At 41.4% G+C, this 17,853-nt stretch overlaps 1 protein-coding gene across 1 annotated transcript in view; it reads left to right on the plus strand.

Moving 5' to 3' along the window:
* Positions 1-17,853, plus strand: part of LOC108901380 (synapsin-3) — a 97,475-nt gene that overhangs the window by 23,933 nt on the left and 55,689 nt on the right. The window contains exons 4-6 of the mRNA XM_018702846.2: positions 6,674-6,765; positions 16,279-16,435; positions 17,743-17,832. Coding sequence (XP_018558362.1) covers positions 6,674-6,765; positions 16,279-16,435; positions 17,743-17,832 — 339 coding nt within the window. The remainder of the gene's footprint in view (positions 1-6,673; positions 6,766-16,278; positions 16,436-17,742; positions 17,833-17,853) is intronic.

Raw genomic sequence — 17,853 nt, forward strand, 5'->3', positions numbered from 1 at the left:
AGCAATATTAACCTCAGAACTGCTAACATTAACTAGATACTAGTCATACCAGGCCAAGTATAACCACAGTATTACTCCTGAGTGTATTAAACTGAGCAAGGGTTTGTTTTATTGTAGAAGAATTTAAGCTTTTCATTTGTAAGAGAGAAATGTGGTATTTCCTCTTGTGTTACATTAAGATAGAAAATAATTCAGCCCACTGACTCGACTTGATTTGTTATCTTAGCATATCCTCACCTTTTTACACTCAGACCCAGAGATTAGGTTTGTGTATCCAGAGTAGTGGTGTGTTCCAGAGACCCACAGTTTAGGGGATTAGATATTGCCCACAATGCCTTTTATATGCCTTTGAAGTATCATGGATGTTTGTAGCACAGTGGCAGTGTCGAGCTAAGGACCTCTTTATCTGACAGCTTTGGTGCTGGATGTTGTCACCCTACTTGCGATGCTTGGCATTTTGAAAATTATGACTGTCTATTGTTAAAATGTCAAAAATGCTCACCAGCTGCAATGACAGTCAATCGCAGACATGATGACACCCAACAAGAGACTGCCAAACAATCTGCCTGTTTACCACCCACAAGTCATAAATGCTGCAATTTACACAACTGGACAAATTAGGCAGTTAAATATGAAGAGGTCTGTTGTTTGTGAAAGAACAAGGGGCGGTTCTTCGGGGTTGCCGGACCATGTGTGGTTTGGGTCGTGCAGGGCAACATCTGCTCAACAGGCGCATGACCTCAGCGCTGTCCACAGTCCTTTCTGCTGCAGTCATGGCAGTTCACAGGCTGTTGGCTGTAGGTTATCCGTACCCTTTTTTGGCTTTGATTTGCCCATGACATTGGGCATCTGGGTAGAACTTGCTTGAGCCAGATGATTTGGTTTGGTACTTGCAGACGTTTGACTGATCCAGCTGCCCTCATGCCTTCTGTTGCCCTTTTACATTTAGCATCTGTCTTACATTTCAACATTTAATGCCTGGACAGATTATTTCACTGTTGTACAAGGTGGGAGTGATTAGTGGCAAATACCTCTCTGTGGTGCATATGAATGGTCCACTGTAATTCAGACCTCTCAATTGCATCAGTATGTGATACAACCAAGCTTATCAGGAATTACTAAAACGTTCAGACATGGTCAACAGAACGTATCTGCCCTACAGCTACTGTATGCTTTCATATGTTGAATCAAATCACTACAGACTCTCTGAAGTGCTGTATAAAACTGAATAGCCTCATATAACCTCATGTAACTCTAACATGACAATTTTTGACACATGCATTACAATGTGAGACTTGTGTAACATTTTCCATTCAAAGTATTTTTATTTCAGCCAGGTCTGTGTTGGTCAAGGTTTTCTGCATTGAAACTAAAGAGGTGAAGAAATAAAAGAGGCACTTTGTGTCACAGAAAAACATCTATTTTCAGATGAAAGGAAACCACACAATAAGAGGCTCCATGTGGGCTAGAACAATTTTTATCAACAGCTTTTCCAGTTTGGTCTTCCACAGGGGACCAAAAATAAAAAGAACAACTATCAGTGGAGTAAGGTCAGTGTTAAAAGGAATATAATGGGCATTTGTGGAGAGAAAAAATTTAACTTCAGTAAGGTTAATTATGACTTAGATCTACATGGACAGTGCAAGTAAGCACTTCATTTTTCTTTAGAACATTTAGCTTTTAATAGTTATCTTGCTGCTCTGAAAAAAAAGTTGCCACAGATTCCAGTGTAAGTGTAGCTTGACCCGTGCCTCCAAGTTGTTTTTGCCAAAGGACAAAAGATCCTGTTTACTATTTGACTCATGACAAAACAAAAGGCACCTTAAGCACCTGAACCTCAGTGTCACGGGTAAGTCCAAATCTAAAAATACTCGGAAAGATTCCAGATGAGGTACTGTCAAGTGGTGTTTACTGTATTGTCCACAGGTTCACATGGCTTGGCAATAAGGACAGAGTGCATGCAGTACTACAGTGATAAGTGAGGCTTGGGTGGAAATTGTTATTCCCAAGCTCTAATACTGCCTTCCACTACAATAGCATGTGTCAGTTATGAGATATTGGCAATTACAATAGTGGATTGTGTTGATTCAGTGGACATTTTCATATAAAAAATTGCAGCACTGCTTTCTTTTACACAACAACCAGCTTTAGTTTTAGGACCCAAACATTACATAAACCCTGTCTGATTTGACACAGAATGACCCATGTTAGCTCCAGTATAAGCTTTTCTATTAGCTGTTTTCCTGTGGTGGAGAGAAAGAAATATGTTCTACATTTCTAGGTTGTTTGGATTACTTTAAATACACAAATTTGGTAGCAGTAAGCAGTGTGAGTGACCAAAACTGGCAGAAGCTCAAACTGAAACAACAGAACATGGTTGAACCTAATCACAACCATACTGTCTCCTGTACAGGTCAGCTGAAAACCAGCCTGAATGCAGGTCAGCAGATGAGAATAATCAGCTCTGGAAGCAGCTCTTCCATGTATCACTTCCTGTTTTCCTTTCCCAGGCAAGAGCTGCTCCAAGACAAGTGTCTGAATGTGTTACCATGATGGTAACCATGGCGCTGTGAAAAGCCTCCTGTCCTGGCTTCTGGGCCTGTGCCCCACACTATCCACTTCATCCATTACTGCCCAATGACAGTAGCTGTAAGCACTCCTCTTACCCAGAACCAGCCAATCAGAGGTGACGCAGAATGCTCAGCCCTTGCCAGAGTGTTGCCCACTCTCTGGCTTTATCTGGTCACAGCGAAAGTCAATGTAGGCCTCTGTGTTTGGGATGGGATTTGTTTAAGAGATGCAGTGATGGAGGGTGTGTGTGTGTGCATGTACATCTGTGTCTGTGTGCTTGGGTGTGTTATGCATTTAAGAGTCTTTTTTGGCGAGGCATGTGCTGCTGAGCACACAGATGTTTCTTTCAGAGGCGGGTATCAGTAGAGAAGAGCTGAGAAAAGGACGCGAGCCAAGTGCATGTCCTTGAGGCGCATTGAGTTTGAGTGGCGCCTCGTTGTCCCCTAAATAAGATTACGGCATTTACTCGCCCCCTGCTCTTCCTCTGAGAGTGCAGCACAATAAATAAAAGAGGTGGGTGGTTTTTTTCTCTCTCTCTTGGCAAAAAAACCCAAGTTTCGTTACGTTGGCGCATTCTTTTCAAAACCGACTCACTCCCCCATACAGAGTTTACATGGGCCACAGCACTAGATGAAAGGGAAATTTATCTCTGAAAGAATATTGCTGATAATATTTCCTTTTTATGTAGATGAAAGCCCATATAAAGTCTGGCAAAGCAGGCTTAAAGTCTCAAATGATGATCACTGTATGAGAATGTGTAGATAGCAATTGACTCAGCTCCTTATGGAAATTGGCAGGAGCTGGGTTGAGTGGAGGGTCAGCTGGAGGATGTGCTTCCCTCTCCATGCATGTTGGCGTTTTTGAAGGCTGATCTGAGTGAGACGTGTTTCTCTGCCTGGCCACTGAAGCCTACAAAGTAGACCAGTTTACGGTAGATTAAAGTGCTACTTTTATCACCAGCTGATATAGTACACATGTTGGCATACAGTTGCCTATTCACACATACATGGAGACACAGAGAAACATTAGCATTCATTTGGAGTTCTGTTTCTGGCCACCTGCCGAATACAGGTACAATATTCACCCTCCTTTAAGCTCTGTTTTGGTCTTCCTCCAACTCCTGAGGGAAATATGTGGCTCTTTAGCTGTTAAAAACTCCACTATGTTCACTGGCTAGTTGCCAAAACAGTAAAATTGTAGACCATAAAACCAAAACAATGAGCTAAAAGAAATGCTGAGTGTAACCAAGGGGAACTGCAAAATTGGGTGACACTTTTCACATTACACATTGGAATCAGACTCATTGCTAGTAAACCACTCATCAGTGCAGCTTTAAAGCTCTAGATTGATGTACTACATTCATTTTCAAGCACGAAAGTTCAAGTCACAGCACCCCATTGTTCTGATTGGGCAGGAAACAAAAACACTGTTCAGAAGTTCACAAAACCCTCCAAATGCATACGATCTACAAAAGTTTCCTTGCTCCATGATGGGGCTTTTACTTATTCACATAGCCAGTCCAGGATTTAATCCAGTGATCCTAGAGTCACAAACCTAGCTCTTTGGTTAGCTGACTGCCATATACCATTAGCCATGTGTTGTACATGTGTGCTGCTCTCCAAAATGCAATACATCCTTTCCAGGGGGAATTTGCACTCTCAGTTTCCTCAGAAAATGTTTGAAAAGCATAAATAATTATATCCACCCACAAACATCTTAAGATAGGTTTTATAAAATCACTTCAATCGCACAAAACCGCACATTGTGATTGTGTTCTCGTGTTCATCTGTGTCCTCCATAACAGTGTGCTGTTGTCATGTGACATTAACAGCAGATAAAACTGAACTCTTGGCATCAGTGTGGCGTTTTCACTTGATTATTTCTCCTGCTAGTAATATTTCATTGCTACACATGCCAGTGTTAAGAGGGAGTGAACGATTGAATCTGGTCCATTGCTGACTCAGGTTTGGAGTGCTCACAGGCAGATGAAATGCAGCCATGTTCTTTTTGTAGCATTCAGTTTGGTAGTTGATCATGTCATGTCCAATTGAATTTTGGTTTTAGCAGTCAGCAGGCTGCTTGTTTGGGGCCCATTAAATCAACTACATTAGTGTCACGGCTCATACTTAAAAGTGACGTGAAGACTAACAAATGGGAGTGTTTCATGTCTGAGGTCAACTGGCTGCTGTTTAACATCCCTCCAGGGCTTTCTGTACCTGGAGCAGATGAAAGTTTACAATGACGCAGCCTGACCCCAACCCCTGCCAGTGAACTGACACCCTCCTCTGTGAGCCATGCAGCCCACAGCAATAACGCCATACCCCCTCTGAGGAAACACAAAGAGCACGTTCCAAATAAAGCAAGAGATCTGTCAGTAAAATCTGTATAACATAACAGAATAATGGCAACTGTGCATGTACGCTACTTTTGCAGTGTAGGCACTGGTTAACCCCCATGAGACAATAATTCATAAGACACTTTATTCACAAAATATGAATGTCTTAAAAACATCAATTTTGTTACCTACCTACACCACAGAAGTCATACACACACCTCATTTACAGGTACTGCAGCAATTCTTTCACTTTGCTTTACCCATGGGCAACATGCCTACAGCCATGCTAGCAGCTATGTGATGCTTTAATTAGACATAGCAGTGCTTTGAGCTAAGTGTTATTGTCAACATTCTAACATGCTGTTGATGATGATGTTAACAAACTAATGTTTAACAGGTGTAATGTTTACCATGTTTAGCATCTTAGTTTAGCTTATTAACGTGCAAACATTTGCTAATTGTTAATTAGCACTAAACAGTAAGTACAATGTAAGTTTAAGGGAATGATAATCTCTTTTTGCAGGAAGATTAAAAGTCAGGGGATCACCAAAGAGCCATGCTGCTGGCATCACTAAAATCTCCATCATACGCTACTTTTACAGACAGTTTACAGCGTCCTGTTACTGTCAAACTATCATTGCCTGGATGAGAGACAGTCTGAGTTGATAAAAATGTCAATACTCATCTGGGTCACCCCAGTCATCACTATGCACTCTTAGCAACAAGCTTTAGCCGCTGTAGTCTGTAGTTGCGCTGGGTTTTGGTTCTCAGGCTACATTCAGTCTCAGGTAACTCCCTATTGAGCAGCTTGTTTGCGTCAAACCAAGTCTGATGCACTCGTGACCACATCCTTCTGGAATGTAGCCACAACCCTAACCCTAACCCAACAGTGATGTCATGGTGTACTGACACACCCTGGAGTACCTTTCTACATCACTTTTTAGCTGCTGCCATGTTGCGCTTTAAACTATATTTTGAGTTACAGTAACTTCATTTTTTGAAAAGTGTATTATGATGCTCATCTGAAAAGATGCTAAAATGGGCATCAGTTGATTTAAATCGTAAAAAAACTTTTTTTCTTACACTGCATTTACATTATTGAATAAAAACCCTTTTGTGAAAATGTCATTATTAATGTAGCGGAAGAAAAGTTCATTTCAGGAATACTAAATTTGGACAGGAGCATTAACACCAATAGATTTCTCGACTGCAGTGACAGTCATTAGAAGGAAAATTGAACTGTCCCTTTCTGGTCCTCGTCCATCCAGAAAGTCCATTCCCAGAAGTCAACTGTTGCCTCTCCTTTTGAGGATCTTTGGGAGTTTGACTGAGGCATTAGGTAGCCAGGCTACAGTCTTTTACAAGGCTCTAACTGTCCGGGAGGCCACAGAGTGGGGATAACTCAATTTGCCTCCTCTTGCGAAGTCCCTCTGTCTTTCTTACCTTTGTCTTTTACTCTCAGCTGTGCAAATACAGAAATATAAAATTAAGTGAAAGAATCTATTGTCTGCTCTGTCATGTAGGTCGTAGGTAGTTTTCCTGTTCTTTTTTTTTCTTTATTAGAAACTGCATCACAGGACATTCACAAGTTAAAGGCGTGACACAATAGGACACTCTTTATTTTAGCTTTTTAAAAGAAATAAGAAGACCTTTTGTGCGTCTGAGGGCTGTGTCAGGGTGCTCAGTTAATGCAGACAAACTTGACCCGATACAGTCTGTTAGATGCATCATCTAATCGCTGGGGGCATTTTCTCTTCTGTTCTCCAGGCGGAGTTCACAGAGATCAACCTGGCCTCCTATGTCAACTCGGGATGTATGGTGGACATGCAGGTCAACAAAGGTGGCACTAAAGTGGTCAGGTAAGTTGCTCAAAGCCTGACAGAGAGCTCCTGTCCTTTGACGCATTTGCCCACGCAATCTGTAATCTGCCTCAGTGAGCCTGCACAAAGACTCCAGTTCTTTTCTCTCAGTGGCATTGAGCATGACTCTGTGTAAATATAACATTGCTTGCACTCACAGAAATGAAGGCTGTAATGTGATTATGCCAGTGGAAAGACTAAAAAAAGACCTAGTTGCCCACTAGTTGTAATGCCAATTTTTTTGGTAACTAGGAGGGTAGTCAGTTATCTGTTTGGTCTTTTTTCTTTTTTTTACTTAAACCTGTAGGAAAAAAAGCTTGTCTGTCATTTTTGAGTTTGACCACTGATGTGTCTGAAATTTGAAGAAAAAAACATCTTGCTGTGGCAGAGGTGGCCTCTGGCCAGTGCGCAGCTCCTGTAGCAGCAGTAGCAGTGCAACACGTGGAGCTGGGTGTTTAAATAGACTGCTCTGTTCTGTGAAATTGCTGCTCAAGGAGCTCACTGATGATCAGCTGATCTGGGTGGCAAAGACATGACATCATGCTCCTGCTTCAATCTACACTGTGAATGTCACTTGTCAAATCAATACACAAGATGAGACATTGTAGCTTTAAAGCTGCTATGATCAATAGGTTTCAATATAAATGGTTCATGTGACTATATGTAAAAAGGGTCGCTCATATTGACAAAGCCAAAAATAATTACTCTACATTTCCTTTCAGCATTATATGGCATTTTGGCATCTTTCCTTTCATTGTTTTGGTTTTATGGTATGCAACTGTACTATTTTAACACTGAATGTTAACATTACTTAACTTGTTTACAAGGAAACTTCACAGGGCACCTTTAATCCCCTCAATTTTAAACATAGTCACTGAATTATTTATCATATGGTGAAACAAATGATTTTCAATAATATACATATTTCTAGTCTTAATAGTCCTCTGCTTCTTATGCTCTAGGCTGCTGAGCAACCCAGTTGGTCAATCAGATCAGCTAACTGAGCTCATACCATCCAGCGTCAGTCCACCAGCCCTCATTCTAGCCTGTCTGGCCAATAATCAGCCAATTTGTGTATTGGCTTTGACTCTACACAGTTTTGTAAAATAACTTTGTTATCTGTGTTGAAAGCAGCACGCAGTGCTGTGTGAAATCAAGCGAGAATAATCACAGACACGGGTGGTAATGCGGTTGATGTTACAATGCAACCTGTTGTCAGTGCTGACACAGAGGTCATTGTGTGGGCAGAATATTTTGTGGTGATATTGCTGTAATGACAGAAGCCAAATTGGATGCAGATGGTCTGACTGCTGCCTTGTTCACAAACACTGACATTCACTGCCAAACTGTTGTGGTTTAACTTGTCATTTATGACTCTGACTTTGACTACAAACAGTATAAGTGTTCTTTCTAGCAAGTAGCCTGATTGGTTGATGACTAATTATGCATAGTGGTTAGAAAGACTGTCCTGTAACTGAAAAGTCACAAGTTCAACCCTCCAAAAGTTGCTGTGTTTCCATCAGTCAGTCATCATGTTTCCTCATTGAGTAAGACACTGGAGGTTTCTTTGTATAAAAGAATTGGCGAAAATCCCAAAGTATAAACTGATTAGAATCTGTCCTAGTCATAGATTATGGCCAATGAAAGCTAATTATTTCTTTGATAGCAGTGTGTTTCATTCCCAGCCAGAGGAACTCTGTCATATATCCACAGATAGACAGAGGACAGACAAAACACTCATTTCCCATGCACAAACTAAATGCACTCTGTCTAATTACATTTTCCCTTGTGATTGCACACATGATTACAGGCACGTTCACACTGCAGATTTATGCAGGTTCTTGCTTTTCCACGTGTCCCCTGGCTGTTGTATTCTCAGCGTGGTGACCTCTGACCTCTGTCCACAGGCATGCTCTCTGAACACTGGCTCCATGCAGCAGCACACTTTCTCACACTTCTGTGGTTTCACAGTTGATTATGCAGTCAGGGTTCTCTCACTTGTGTCATGCTTGCAAAACATTACAAAAAAATTATTTACTGTATAGCATATAACATTAAAAATGCAGTTATGGAGACTATCTTTGGATGCGATCAGATAGATATTAATTGTGACCCTATCATCAATGTCTAAAAGAAATGCATCTTTAATAACATAATAGTTTTATTATTTATGATAATAAAGCATAGTTTGTGACTGTTTCACAGTAGAAGCAGTGCAGTTTTCCATCAGTTGACTTAATTGTGTAGGTAATTAGAATATAGAACAAGAATGTCGGACTCTGCCACTAACAATAAAAACTACTATATAGAGAGGCAGCTACAGAATATAAATACATTAAAGGGCTAGTACTGAAAAAATATCTACCATAAATAGTTCAAAGATGGGCTTGAGTTTCTGAAAATCTTAAGGATTGTAACTTTAATATTCCTTTCACTTTATGCTTTATTGTGAAGCACAAAGTTGACAACGTCATCTGTGGTGGATGTGTTTATTTTGGCTTAGTTTGCATATTACAACCATCATACTTCTGCGTCTTTTCACACATTTGTCTTGATGAGCTGATGAGCCAGAACAACCACTAAAATGACAACATGACAAATCATGACCACTGGTTCTTGGCTGCAGGGCAGAAAATAAAAAGTGGAGTTTACATGCAGTTTTTCTACTACTATGTTCAGTGTGCTACGTGGCACGCACTGCACTGCCTACAGTACAGCAGAGTGACACGCCACAAGGTACAGTAGTTATGGCACGTCGTTCCCTGCTGCACTGCTGTAGTCAGCCCTTTGGCTTCTCCACTCTCCGCTGCCAAAACCTCCACCAAGCTGCTCAGCCCAGAGTGGGAACACTGGTCTGGCTGAAAGACAGATCACAGCAGCCAAAGTATGATAAGCCACAGAGCAGTGATTCTCCCCTCCATCATCCACACAGCCCTCCTCCTGTGGTTAATAAAAACTGTGATTAATTACTGGTGATTAATGTTGGACAGTGGGCGTGTTAACTGTTGGTGACAGAGTTTATTGAGCTTGTTTTACTGTTGCACTCACTGAAAGTATTCCTGGGTAGCAGCGTCAGCTAGATGGCTAAAATATAAGTGCAAGATGAAATGTGAGGCAGTGTTTTTCATACTCTTACACTTTCCACCATGTAGCTTTGAACTTTCAGCATGGCAAACATCAGAATTCAATAAAAGGTTATTGCTCTTAGAGGGCCCAATTAACACTTCTACCCACATTATTGTAGCTATGAGAACACAGATACCCACATGAACACTGAATCTCAGTGAAACAAACTTCAAGCCACTTCTGGCTTTTTATAGAAAGTACTGCTAAGAGATCCATCATTATGTCTACTATTAACCTGTACAAGATTATTTTTTGTTCTTCTTCCATTTAACTGCCTCTAAGTGTCTTCGATTTAAGCTCTATTCAACATTTATGACTTGAATATAGAGATAAATGAGCATGTTAGGTCTTTTTGCTCATAAGGAGCAGGACTGTTGATATGGAGCTAGACAGTGAGATACATGTTGCCTCATGACAGACCTGTTCAGCTGTGTACAATGGTCTCCATGTTACTGTTTTTCATGGATGTATCTAGGTTGCTAGCTGTGTAGGAATATCAAAGTCACCAGGCTTTGATTGATCAACTGTTTCTTTTTTAGGGATTTATTTATTTATTGTCTTTTTTATCTTTGTTTTATAGTCAGTATAGAAATATATAGGGAAATATAGGGAGAGAGAATGATATTACATGCAAAATGGACATGGCGGTGGTGTGCGCCTTAACCATCAACCAGGGTACCCCGCTCCACTGATTTTTTTTATCAGCAGACACAATGGACACAGGAACAGACCTGTGGGTGGTGATTCAGAGGTCTGGAATCAACTTACACGTCAGCCTCGCTGCAACAGTGGGTGGAATTCTGGCGTTCCACTGGGACTGGGGGTTAAATACATGGAGATAATGTCTGAAAACAGTGGAATATTTTTTTAATGGAACTGACTGCAGCTCAAGTGTCACTGGATGTGTCAAGGCAATCTACCCTATGTTCCATGAAAGCCACCATAGCAGGATGTTCTATTAGCAATGGTTACATTTAGCAAGGGCAACCAGAAATGACAGACTTCGTCTTAATTAGTTTAAAAGCTACTATGTACAATTTCAACAGTTTTCCATGTGAATGTGAGTCAGTACTGATTTTAGAAAGTTTTCTCAGTGTGATTCAACAATCCACTGAATTTCGTGTTCAGATGAGTCGTGTGGGGTTCCCAAACTGCCCCGTCACATTCCTTGCCATCGTCAGCCCTGCAGATGGAGGGCAGGAGGCAGCCAGATTACATTAGCAGATCCCTCGTCTGATTTCTCCTTTTTTTTCCTCCCTCTATTTAATTTTCTGTCCTCAAAGCTACTGGCCTCAGCTAGACAGGGCCCACCCCTTTTTTTTCCTTTCCAGTACATACAGCACACAAAACAAGACTCTTCTCCTCTGGTTACCTTAGGTGATGTTTCCACCCCCTCCTTCCTTTGACCCCTGTGAAAGTCCATTTTAATCAGTGAAGGACTGTCTGCCTAGACAGCCGCAACACCTAATACCTCAGACAGGTTCATCTTGTTACCAAGCAAATAAATCCTGCTCACAGACACGCTGAGTTCAGACATGGCTTTAGGAGGCCTGAGGGTGGTTTCCTTTAGGAGCGCTGTGACTGTAATGAAAGCCTACAGCGGCCGTGAGGCCCACTCCACCATCCCTGCCTTTGTAATATAGCCATCAATACAAATGGCCCTGCTAATTCACTCAAACTCCTAACAACACTCATTTCCCCCTCTGCCAGAGGTCATTTGGTGCTCTATCGCTCTTGCAGCCCCTTCCCTCATTACATCTGCCTCCCATGGGACTCTTCTCCAAATCTTCAACACAATCACCGTTAAGCAACTAAACATTCTCTGATTTGTTTTTGCTGGTAAATGTGCTTAAGTTACACCCCACCCTGTGTTTGGATGCTAGAGGTGTAATTCAAATGAATCTTCAACTCATTGTTATTTTAGTTGTTGGCGCATGTTCTTTGCTTTCTACGTGACCTTCGCTGTGTTCAGTGTGGCGTGGAAGATGAGCCCTGGAGCGATCTCAGCTGGAGGCGATCCAGAGCTCTGGTAGCCCTGACCGGGCCACCGCCCAGGATCTGAGCCGCTGCCAGGTGCCACCGGGCCCAGAGCCACAGCCGCAACCACAAGGAGTCCTAGATCCAGGCCAGGGGACCACAGCATGATGTTAGGCTACAGGGAGTCACTGTACACACAGAGAATGGAGAGGGTTCTTTGGATATGGTCGTTTTCGGTGTATACTCCTGGATAAAAACCCACTGAGAACTGGTTCTGACCAATTTACAGCATCACCATTTGCTGTGATTGGATTCAAGACAGAACTAAATGGTCTTAGTTCTTCTGTTTGCATGTCCAGTATCTTCAGCTTCCTTCTTTTGGTCCACATTTGATTAAACTGCTCAAACATTTTGCCAATTAGTGGATGAAGGGGGTTTTGGAAAACTCCTTCTGAGTTTTGATTTAACAAAAGCTTACAAAGTTTTCATTAGAAGGGAGCCAAAACAAGTATTAAAGTAAACCCCAGAGGTAAATGTTTGATACGACCAGACATTTTTTGCATACAACTAAGAGCACACTGTTGCACCACTGGCAGAAAGTTTGACAAGGCAATCTGTCTCATATGTTAATGATTCATTTAATTGCTTTGGATTTGGAATTTGCAACAGTTGTTATGTTCTCATAGTTGCACAGGGCAAGATATTCATGTAAAACAGCTTGCTTGTGGTGCAACAGAGAAAAATGAGTGAGGAAAAAAGCCCACCCCAGTTTGGCAGTTTACTTATTGACATGTTGCAGGATTGAGGAGCTGAGGAGAACTGTAGAATCAGGTGATAATTCTTCCAAAATGTGACTTATTTTTTTTAGGAGGAGCTCAGTTTTGGTGTTAGCCTTCGTAACATTTTTGTGGCACTATATGGACTTGTTTTTGCTATTGTGTCTGTCCTCCTGACAGCAAAGCACAGATTTTTCTCTCTAAGGTGCATTTCCCTCCAATGACTGAGAGCCAGTTTGGCACAATGCACCATTGTGTACAAGCACTGCACTGATCCCCAGTATGTACGGTTTGACATTTGTGGCATTCCTGCAGAGTTCTACCCCGATTATCCTTATCAATGAGAGACAGACTGATGGAAGAAGATAAGGCTCTTACCAGCTTTTGAGCCAGGCACAGGGCTGTTATGAGGACAAATGTTCCCTGCAATTCAGACATCCCTGTGGAGCCTATTAGAAGGTCAGAGATTCTGTAAGATAAATGGATCTGGAGACCAAATGGCAGCATATTGTCTTGGGTTTGAATAGCTTCCTGCTGTAGGAATGCTGATGAAAACATCCTGTTGGCACTGTTGTACAGTATTGTATAATGGTCTTATACAACTGTCAGGCTTGTGGTGTGTTCATAACCACACACATATGAAGTATGGTAAACTTCATTCTGCCTCTTGAACATTTGTTGGACCTTTGACCATAACTTGCCTTTTGCTATCACTCTTCATCACAAGCTTCTCTACTTTTTTCTGTTTCACTGAATTAAACCTTCATTGACATTTTTTATATAATATTAATGTTATAATATTAATTTGTCAGTAGACTGCAGTCATTCAAAATTTTATGAATAAGGTTTCTCCAGGTGAAGCATGTCTGTACAAATACATAACAACATCATCAGTTAAGGCAGAGGTAAGACACTTGAGTCAATATGTTCTAAAGAAGTTTTCACAGGTTTAGTTAGTTTAGTTTTCACCTGACTTGACTATTAGAATTACTCACCAAGATGGATATTTATTCCAGTACAACAGTTCCTGTCATGCTCAATTTACTATTCAAGTGTAAGTGGGCTCATGATTCCACATGGATCCATTCTCCAGCCATGTCCTAATCTATAACCCCAGTATCCCCTTATCAGTGCCTGTTATCAGCCTTTATTGCACCACTGATGACCCATTCAAAGGGCGCATTAGCATATTGCCCGTGAAGTGATGTCTGTAGGGCCTGAGCGTTTTGGATCATAAAGCATAAATGTCCTGCTGTAGTGTAATCCATGACCCACGGGGCGCCCTGCTTCTGCAGAAAGAGTCTGAATGAAGAGACAGAAAAACAAAGTTAATGGGTGACAAACCTAAGTAATGCTCTGCAGCTATAGGGCACTGCCTCCATTAACCATAGCCCGGTGAAAGCCATCCTCCTGAGCAGAATGTCTTCTGGATCTGGCCTTTCTGTGGTAATGAGGTAGCGCAAAGGTGTCATCTATCTGGTTTTCTGCATGGATGCACTGAGCATTGCAAAGGGAAGATGGTTTCCTGTGCTGTTCAGTAATAATGGATCAAAACAAGGGGTAAGAGGTTGTCTTGGGTAATGTAGTGCTTCACTGTGAGCAGATCAGACATATAGAAATTAAAAAGTATCCAATGCCAGAGTTTCATAAGAAAACAAGGAGAACCTATAGCATCAGTTGGTAGGGATGGCTTGCTCTTCTTAGATACAGCATTGCATTTTCTTTTGGGCCGATAAAACTGGTATATTTTGCTGGTGCAGCACTCAGCTGGTGATGCACACTGTCAAGCAGGATGTCGTTCTCTCTCAACTTTGGATGTTTGCTAGAAAAAGCACGTTACACGGATCAGCCCATGTATTTATCAAGAACTTGAGTTTCACATGAACCGTTGAGTCTGGTTTGGTTCTGGAGCCTCAATAAACAGCTCCATCCAGTATAAATAGCAGGGCCTTTGGTCTGCTGCCACTGCGGCTGAGTGCAGCAGCAGGGAGGAACAGCTGTAGTCGCTCTGTCGCCGAGACCAGATCACTCCTCGGCCATCCTGCCAGTCCTGTCCGTGCTGTATAACATAGGCGACACTTGAGGACCAAGAGTCGGATTGAAGGCCTGGCTATAATTTCAACCTACAACCTGCAACCCTTTACCTCCAGCATGTGTGTGTGTTTACCTGTATGCAGAGTTTGTGTCTTAGTCTGTATCTGCAGGTTAACAGAAGTAATCCTTGGCTGTGTAGCTGCTAGTGAAATGCTGGATTGTCAACTTGTGAAAAACATATCAAGTAATTTTAAGTCTTATTAAAGCTGCACTCATCAAAATATTTGTTTTAACATTTGATGAAATGAGTGTTATATGAAAGATGTCTCTCTCATAGTAAAACCCACAGAGAATTATCACCAAACTCTGCATTTCCCCTCAGCTCTACTGAGCGTTTTAGTGTCTTTCAGTTAATTGTTTTGGTTTTACAGCCCAGAACTTGATTGTTTTGGTTCTGTGTGGAGTTTGCATGTTCTCCCTGTACTCCCAGGTACTCTGGCTTCCTCCCGCAGTCCAAAGACATGCAGCTTAGGTTAATTAATAACTCTAAATTGCCCGTAGGTGTGTGTGAATGTGAGTGTGAATGGTTATTTGTCTATATATGTTGGCTTATATGTACTTATATACAATATGTACTTTTTCACTGTCACTGTTTTCCAAAATTTTGCAATTTGGGAAAGGGGATTTGCAACATGGAAATCTTAAATGTAAATAATGCAGGTAAAAGGTTGCATAATGTATTTCAGCTGAGCTCCACATGTCAGACTCTTGACTTACCAAACCAATAAACACCAATATAAGAGCATGTTACTGTGACAAAACACTTGGTAGCATGAAAGATGAAAAAGAGTTCAGTATAAATGAGCAGGATCTGAAACACACACAGTTGCACAATAGTTGTATCAAAACTGAAAACATTAATAGGTAAAGATGACTGCAATCAAAGTGAATTTCCTGTGTTAATGTGAAATGTAGACTGGTTTAAAAGAGGCCTCCAGGTGTCTGATGGGTCACTTGGCCCTGCTCCCAGAACATTTTGTAAAGGAAGGATTAGGCTGTGTTAATTGGATAGATGGTCCAAAAAGATTAGGTGCACTGAAGAGCATTTCTTCACCCCTTCAGCCCAACATAGTTGGTGAATAATGGAGCCCTTGACTGTAAAAACAAGGCACAGATGCAGCGTTAATGTGCTGACAGAGCTGTGGGTGAAGGAGGGGCTGGTGTGCTGGAGATGTTAGAAGTGTCAAACAGAAAGATGATTATTTTAAAACTTTAATTCAAAAAGCAAAAGCAACATTTATCATATCTGTAGCTTTTTAAAATTATGTTCTGAATGTTCGTGGCTTGTACATTTCCTCTTCCATCACTTGACCTGAGACCCCATTCTCAGGACAGGAGACAAAATTAAAAACATCAGCCTGTAAGAATGATAAAGTAAACTACAATATACTTAAATCTTGCCTGGTATCCTTAAACTACCTTTGATTTTACCACACAAGACCTTAAAAGCCCATTTACATTCTTAAAAAAATTTGTTGATTGGTAACCCAAACAATGCCCCTATCTGATGGTTTTCATTTCCATGTTCCTCTTGCTGCAGGTCCTTCAAGCCAGACTTTGTCCTGATCCGGCAGCATGCCTACAGCATGGTCCCCGGCGAAGACTTCAGGAACCTTGTGATCGGCCTGCACTTTGGCGGCGTCCCGAGCATCAACTCTGTCTTCTCCATCTACAACTTCTGCAGCAAACCATGGGTGGTAAGCGATTTTTAACGGCTCTCTTTGGTCTACTTTAACCTGCACAAAGGTGGTGCGAGTCCCTCCCCCGGCGACTGCCTCCAACTGATTTATTTGGGCCATTAAAGGGAGCTATAACACCTGTCTCTGGAGCCAGTGGTGCAGGCAGCATCCACTACCACACATTATTACTCACTCTGTAGTGAGGGAAAATGAGTTACAAGACTGCAGTGAAAAGGGTGTGAATGCTTGGCTCTGTGTGGGGTCATAATGTTAGTCTTGCCTCCTACAGTTAAAGTTTAAAGTACAGTCAGCAAGAGACATATACCTCTATAATTTTGTGTCCACATTTATGCCACTGTTACCTATTTGACAAAGCATAGCAGTTTTCAGATGATCAAATGTGTTACTTGTCATTCCTGATGCCATCAAATTTTCCTCAGTGAAAGTCAGATGGCAGAAACCTAAAAGTTGCATTAGAATCTGTCACTGTTACTAGGGACAAAAATCCTTGGAATCATTACAGTATTGAGCAAGAACAGTGAACCTAGCAACCATAAACAGCTACTGCAATGTAATTCAGTGGGCAGTTGGTCGCATCAAAGTACATCCACTAAAGTACTTGTTTTTGTCACTGACAGGCTCAGATTGTTATTATAAGTGTCTGACAACAGTATGCATGGGATTCCTACAGAGACCTTTTTATTAAAGAGTAAGATCCTTTTTAACCAGAAACATCACTATATAAATACCAGACTCCATTGACAAAAAGAGTTGTTTTATCGAGCAGAACACAGGAGTTGCTGGAATACCACTGCCTTTGTTGGTTACTTTGTGTTATTGTGTGACTAGGTCCTTTACACAAGTAAAAGTACCACACAATAACACAAATGTAGTTTTTAGACACAAAAGACACAGAATGCTCAAGCAAGACTGACTTTGAGTGTTATTCTTTACTTTAAAAGTCAAACGTCTGTCGGCTGTTGTGTCAACTCACAACTGGATGCAACAAAACTATTACAGCAGGTGAGGGCAGCAGCAGGAAGTAGTCCAGGTCCAGAAGTAGTAGGATGTAGAAAGGTAGAAAGGAAGGAAGTAGAAATGAAAATCACAGGACCTCAGCATTAAATAACATCTGAAATGTGTTGGTGAGTTGTACTGGGTCACATTTTATAAATGGCCAGAAAAATAATGTCATTCCCAGATGCTATGTCTGGTTGTAAATGTGCTGTGAACACAGGTGTGTCTCCTAAAAACTTCTGTTTAACCTCTCCTGTCCTCCGCTGCTCAAATGATTAAATGACCATCCTGTTTATTTCTGCTTGCAGTTTTCTCAGATGATTAAGCTCTACCACTCCCTCGGTCCTGAGAAATTCCCACTGAATGAACAAACCTTCTATCCCAACCACACACAGATGGTGAGTGCCTCCCAGATATTA

Source organism: Lates calcarifer, linkage group LG18 (assembly GCF_001640805.2).
Source record: "Lates calcarifer isolate ASB-BC8 linkage group LG18, TLL_Latcal_v3, whole genome shotgun sequence".
Classification (NCBI taxonomy): domain Eukaryota; kingdom Metazoa; phylum Chordata; class Actinopteri; family Centropomidae; genus Lates; species Lates calcarifer.